The following is a 6,749-nucleotide window of genomic DNA, read 5'->3' as shown; positions in this document are numbered from 1 at the left end:
AAAAAAAAAGAAGATACTAGTGATTATTGCTTACAAGGAGACAGAAAAACAAGGTCCCTGCAAGTACTTAATATATTAGATTTTGGGTCGAGTGATGGTGGGGCACACCTTTAATCCCAGTGCTTGGGAGGCAGGGGGATCTCTGAGTTTGAGGCCAGCCTGGTGTACAGAGTGAGTTCCAGGACAGGCACCAAAGCTATAGAGAAACCCTGTCTTGAAAAATAAAAACTAAACAAACATAGAAAAAGGGGAGAAAAAAGTTCAGGTTTGAGGGAGGTTAAGTTTTGTGTACAGAAACTGCCAGTTCCTAAGACTGTTACAGTAGTGGAGAAGGGATGGTTGCTAATATGTCATCTGACGTCTCTCTACTGTGACTGTGGGAGCTGGTAGACAGCCGTGTTCTTCTGTTAGTCTGCAGGTGTACTGTTAGAGCCTTGTAGTGACCACGGAGACAGTGAAGATGGCCGTCACGAGAGGTAAGCCTTTATTGTTGCTGATAAATCGTTTTGAGAATTGGAAAAACCTTTTCACAGGCTTTTGGTTGAGAACTTTGGGTGAATATATCCATGATAGAACACAGTTTGGGTAATCTTAGAAAGAAAATCAGGCTTTTTACTTTAGTGGTAGATTAGAGTATATTAAGAGGCACAAGTAGACTTTCCCAGCTGCAGACCACCATCAATTATGAACATACATTATTCAGAGAGAACACAACCTTCTTAGAGACGACAAAAACTTTGATTTATAAAAAAATTAGAATTTATCGATATTGTAAATGGACATTTCCGTGAGTTAACTGATAGTTTGGGAACTGTGGCCAGCCAACCAAAAATCTATAGAGTACTTGCTTCAGTGAATAAGTGTGGGATAGTTTCTTTATCCCTGTTACTGTGTCCAAGAATAACCTTGCCCATTTGGTGCTTGTTCACCCCATCCCTGTAAGATGTCTGAGATAATGAGAAGCATCAGATGCAGAGTCCCTTTGAGGAAGAACAGAGTCCACTTCAGTCAGTGGACAGAAGGCTTTTCCGGTCACTTGGCTCTTGCTGCCCTTTGCAGCCTTCTGTCCCAAGCTGCCAAGAAGTAGATCCTTCCGTTCTTAGCGGAGCTGATTTGATATTCTGAAAACGACAGGAATGAGCGTTCTGATAGAACATTACTGATTTACTGATAGCCTATTGGTCAGGTAAAGTTTTGTTAATGATGTTGTATCTTAGTTATGAGTAGGAACCTGCTGTTGGTGGGTAAGTAAATTCTTTGGAGCCATGTCTCTGGAGTGTCCTCATACTCTGAAGGTCCACAGATTTCCTGCTTACGGAGCTCCTTGTGCTTCCTTTCAGGAGGCAGGACTGATCCTCTTCCAGCCCAGGGAATTTTGGAGCTATGGGCTGAAGATATAAGATTAACAGGCATCCCCAGAGTGATGACATCGGGATATGGTAGAACAATAAGTATCCATTTAGTGAGGACCCAGTCTTTTTGGAAAGCTCTTTGCTCTTCAACTCATGTCTAGGTTAGCGAACTTGTAGATCTAGAGTACTTTGGTTAGGTGGATTACATTTTACATGGTTAATACTTATGGTTTTCAGATTTAGATAATTAGGTCTTTCAGAGTGAGTCTTTGAGAGTGAATCTAACTTATCCGACAATTTGCTCCAACCCTAAATAAAAGAAAGCCTTGAAGTGATGATGGTGCACACCTTTAATCCCAGCACTTGAGAAACAGGCACGCGGATCTCTGAGTTTGAGCCAGCCTGGTCAACAGAGTGAGTTCCAGGTCAGCCCGGGCTACACAGTGAAACCCTGTCTTGATCCCCCCCCCCCCAAAAAAAAAGCTTGTCAGAGAATTAAGTTTATTTCTCAGGCCACCAAAGATAAGATACTTATATAAGGAATTAGCTTCTTGTGTTTAAATCAAGGCTTGTCTTTCAAGTGCTCACCACCTATTATGACTACTTAAAAGTAGCACTTAGGTATATTTATAACAAATTGGCACAGATCTCTTTGAGGAACATTTTCCACTGTGGATGTATTGATAGCTTACCCTATTAATAACAGATGCTTTGTTGACTGACCAAAGAGGGTAGGAATCATTTGTGACAGCTTACAATATGGTTCTTAAACAGGGTTTCATATTTCTGGAGAAGTAAAAGGTGAATGAAGTTTTTCTTTCTTTTCTTTCTTTTTTTTTTAAATGTTATGTGTTAGGTTTTGTGGTGAGGGTTTAAGAAGCAGTAACTTCCTGTGATAGTGATAGCTTTCAAGGACAGATACATGGAGAGAATAAACCTGTTGGTCAGAATTTTTAATATTTTTTAAATATTTATTTTATGGATTCTTTTTCCAATATGTATCACTTCTCACTAGCTTCTGTATTGCGGTTTTTAATTTTCCTTTCATAGAGATTTTTCTTTTGGGGGTGGTCTTTTGTGGGGAGGGAGTGGTGGAGAATATCATTTAATTTTTCCAAACCTGAAGTGAGTCTGTGGATCTTTTCAGTATTGTGTGATTTTCAGATATAGGGCTCCAAAGAATGGGCATATGCCCCGTTGTCACTTTCCTCTTCAATTTTAAATGCTAACTATATTGGGGAAGAGAAGAGTTTAGGTAAGAGGTAATAATAGCAGTTACCTTTTTAGTCTTCAGATGCTAATAATTATACTTGTGTTTTTAGGAAGGAATATTTGTTATGTGACAGTGATAAATTGCCACACTTGATTCTGGTAAGAACTATCTTTATATTATAGTTCTTAAAAATGTTGCTTAGATTCATGTATCAGTTATGTCTAGCCCCTAATTCTTGCATTGGATAAGTTAAAAGAGTGATGTGTGTTTTAGTTAAGCGCAATTAATATGGTTACAAGATTGTGGGTTATGAAAGTTCTTTACTAAATTTGAAATCGAAACTTGGTTTCCTAGTAAGACATTATAAAATGCAAATTTATGTTTGAATGTAGTTTGCTTGTACCTGGAGAGATGGCTTCTCTGGCTGCTGTGCTCTTCTAGAGGTCCTGGATTCAATTCCCGGAAACCACATGGTTGCTTGCAGCCATCTATAATGGAATCTGATGCTGTCTTCTGGTGTGCAGGCATATAAGCCAACAAAGCATTCATAGACATAAAATTTATACAAACCTTAAAAAAGAAACAAAACACTGACTCCTCTTCCAGAGGACCTGGCTTTGATTCTCAGCACCCACACTTGGTGACTCATCTATTAGTCCAGTCTTGGGGGATCTGATGCCATCTTCTGGCCTCCTTTGGCACTAGGCACACACATGGTGTGCATAACATAAGTGCAAGCAAGCATCTACACATACACGCGCGGGCAGAAATGGACGGTTAGCTTTGTTGGCACAATAAAGTAATGAAAAATATATAGGGATATTTTTGTGCTGATTGTGTCTGAGCCAGTTATGAAAAGCGTCATGGTTATGAAATGCATTCTTTATTTTAAAATGCAGGATTCTAGTAGCAAGATCCATGATTTGAATGCCAACACGGAATCAGAAGTAACAGACGGTCAGAGTGGTGGTGTTCAAGGAGAAGCAGCATGTGTACAGGTCACTCATTTAGATCTGAAGAATGTTTCTGATGGTGATAAGTGGGAAGGTAAGTCTACCTAAACATTTTAATTTCCTGATACCTTTATTTGTAATTGAAGTAACCCAAAGCAGTGATGAGATACCTGCCCAGTTCTGGACAGTGTTTGTCATCCTGCTCTGTTTTCTCTTGAAAACAAATGAAGTTTGTTGTTTTTGCTTTTGGGGGTTTTGTTTTGTTTCCTCAAGCATAATAGAAGGACAGTTCTTTCATGAGTAGAATGTAACTATATGATTCGCTTTGAGAATGAGTGCTACCACTGGAATGGTGCATGCCTATAGTCCCAGCATCTGGGGGATCAGCCTGGGCTGTATCATGAGACCATCTCTGAGCCACTTCCCGAGGTACCTCCTTTAAAGAAAAATCAAAATTGGTTAAAAATAAAAATCACCCTAGAATAGATTTGGTTAATTATTAAACCAGATACCATTTCTTGGTCTGTGAAGGTTCAGTGTATTAGAGTTTTGATGATTCTACCAGTTTAAACAGGGTGTTTTGCTACCTTTTCTTATAATCATCAGTAATATATTTTTGTTTTTTTAATTCTTCAAGGGTACTTCTAAGCAAAGATTGTAGATTACAAAAGTATTTGGGGGAGACCATAAATAGTTTGCACAAAGGAATGAAGTTTAAATTTAACAAGCAACATGGGCATATTGTTTTTGGGCATATGTTTGTTTGTTTGTTGTTTTTGTTTTTCAAGACAGGGTTTCTCTGTAGCTTTTCTTTGGAGCCTGTCCTGGAACTAGCTCTGGTAGACCAGGCTGGCCTTGAACTCACAGAGATCCGCCTGCCTCTGTCTCCCAAGTGCTGGGAGTAAAGGCTTGCGCCACAACTGCCCGGCGGGCATAATCATATTTTAAATTTAGAAATGTCCACTGAATTTTTGCTAAAGGTTTTACATTAAGAAAAATCATAAGTTGTAAACAAATATTGGACTTAATTTAAGTGAATTATTTACACACTAAAGTTTTTTCTTGGGAAAAATACCAGACTCTACAGTGTACTTTGAAGTTGGTAAAAAGAAGCTGGCTAATGAAAGGCATGGATAATGCACAGCCATGCGGCAGGTGTCAGTGCAGATCTGTGGGCGTGCCTTTACCCTTGCTGTATTTTACCCACTTTAAAATATTGGAGAATGGGGAAAATAAGCAATCAGTTTAGATCCATAAATCTTTATGGGTCATAAATCATCCTAGTAAAGAGAAAGTGAGACAACTCAGGATTCCTAAGCACAGTCTTTGATCATGTGGATAGACTCCTGAGACTGTCTTTTGGCAAGTTACTTGATGACATACAGTAGCAATAACCAAAGGAACTGCGGTGCCAATGCCCTGGGTTCCTCTTGCCGCCTGACCATAGTTTCAATGTAGGTTTTTGTTCTTAGTTTTTAATCCCAAGTCCAGTCATTTTAAAAAACTTTGTGCCAATTTTTAGTGTTATCCTCCCCTACCCACCAGTTCTAGGTCTCTGATTGTGAACCTTAACTTAAACTATATCAGGAAGTTAGTTGGTTTCCGTTTGACCTTATTCAGAACCTTTAAAGAAGCTCTCTTGAGTTAGGAAAAGTTAGCATACTGGTGGTGGTGAAGATCACATGTCCATTACTTCAAAGGATCGGTGGCTAAAAGAGCACCTCTAGGAACCATGGTAGGAAAGGAGTCTCAGAACATGAGGGTAGAATATTGGTGAAACCCTTTTGTCTCTTCTAGTAGGAGATGCAAATAAATAACCACTCACGATCTCTGCCTGGAGGCTCTGGCCTGCCTTAAACATGGAAGAATGAGCATTTTCCATTGTTTGGAGAGACTGGTTCTCTAGCTCCAGCTCTCTGGAGGTTCTCAAAGAGAACCTGATACTGGGTATTTCCCTCTGTCAGAATTCAGATATAACTTGTTAGAAGAAAGGAAAAAGCCCTGCTGTTGTTTGCATGGGCTGCTTCATTATCCATCCGACTCATCGTCATGATAAATCCATGCAGTTCCCCTTCTCATTTCCAGAAACTCAGTGCCAGTGGATAGATGAGTGACTTCCTAACCTTGGGAGAGAGTGGTTGTCATTAGTCATGTTGTTCTAACTTTGCCACAACTGTGAATATTGATTTTCTGCAATTAGGTGTTGGAATATTAAAAAAAAAACTTAATTTTTTTTAGCTTTGTGTACTTTGAAATCTATAAACAATTTTGTTTGTTTGCTGTGAGTCTGGTAGAGAAATGGGGATGACTCCACAAACTGGCCCTTCTCTCTATTCCCTAGTAAGTGGGGTTTTGTTTTTCTCACAGGATAGTTAACAGAGCATAGTCAGCAAGCAGGTTGCACATGTCTATCACAACCAGTGTGGATTTGTGGTAGCTGCTCAAAAAGTCTTAATGGTGGACATCATCTTTCCCTCAGTAGTAAGTCTCTTAAGGGGCATAATGCATAACAAAGGGAGATTTTTGTTACTTTCCCCTTTTGGTCCTGGGGACAGAACCAAGAAGCTCTCCATCACTTAATGATACCCGCAGCCTTTTATTTACTTATTTTTTTGGGGTGTTGCGGTGGGCTTCAAGACAGGGTTTCCCTGTACCTTTGGAGCCTGTTCTGGCACTTGCTCTGTAGACCAGGCTGGCCTCACACTCCCACTGATTCACCTGCCTCCAGCCTCCCGCCTCCCGAGTGCCACTGCCCAGCATTCTCAGCCTTTTAAGTTGTTTTCTTTCTGTCAGTCTTAGTGAAAGGTTTCAAAGTGTACCTGACTAAGATGGCTCGGTTCTTCATACTGATTCTGAGATTTAATAACAGCCATTTTTGGGTTTGCCTTACTTGATGAAATATAAATGTGTATTTGCTAAAGTTTGGTTAGTAATTTCTTTGCACAATGTTTTTGAGCAGAATGCCTAACTGGTCTTAGGGAAATGTTTTTGGTATCCTTGGCTTTGTGTTATGTGTATGGTTTGTTCTGCCTGTGCTGTGTGTTCACTGTAGTGTTTTTTGCCATTTTTTTCCATTTTATTAGCATCATGCCTTATCACTTTCCCCCTCATTGATTTCAAAACAATGCATCTGCAGAGAGATGGGGAGGGTAAGTATGGTTCACCATAGTTTAGTTTAGAGATGGGGAGGGTAAGTATGGTTCACCATAGTTTAGTTTAGAGATGGGGAGG

At 39.7% G+C, this 6,749-nt stretch overlaps 1 protein-coding gene across 4 annotated transcripts in view; it reads left to right on the top strand.

The window, feature by feature from the left end:
- Positions 1–6,749, top strand: part of Fam13b (family with sequence similarity 13 member B) — a 63,366-nt gene that overhangs the window by 27,219 nt on the left and 29,398 nt on the right. For 3 of the 4 annotated variants that reach the window (XM_013349540.2, XM_013349539.2, XM_005355904.2), the window contains exons 9-11: positions 412–476; positions 2,675–2,723; positions 3,465–3,612. In XM_013349540.2, coding sequence (XP_013204994.1) covers positions 412–476; positions 2,675–2,723; positions 3,465–3,612 — 262 coding nt within the window. Of the gene's footprint in view, positions 1–411; positions 477–2,674; positions 2,724–3,464; positions 3,613–6,601; positions 6,668–6,749 lie in introns of all 4 variants that reach the window. The other variant, XM_013349541.1, reaches the window with a different exon arrangement.

Source organism: Microtus ochrogaster, chromosome 18 (genome assembly GCF_000317375.1).
Source record: "Microtus ochrogaster isolate Prairie Vole_2 chromosome 18, MicOch1.0, whole genome shotgun sequence".
Classification (NCBI taxonomy): Eukaryota; Metazoa; Chordata; class Mammalia; order Rodentia; family Cricetidae; genus Microtus; species Microtus ochrogaster.
Note: the sequence above shows the minus strand (reverse complement) of the source record. Positions and strands in the feature narration are given on the sequence as shown.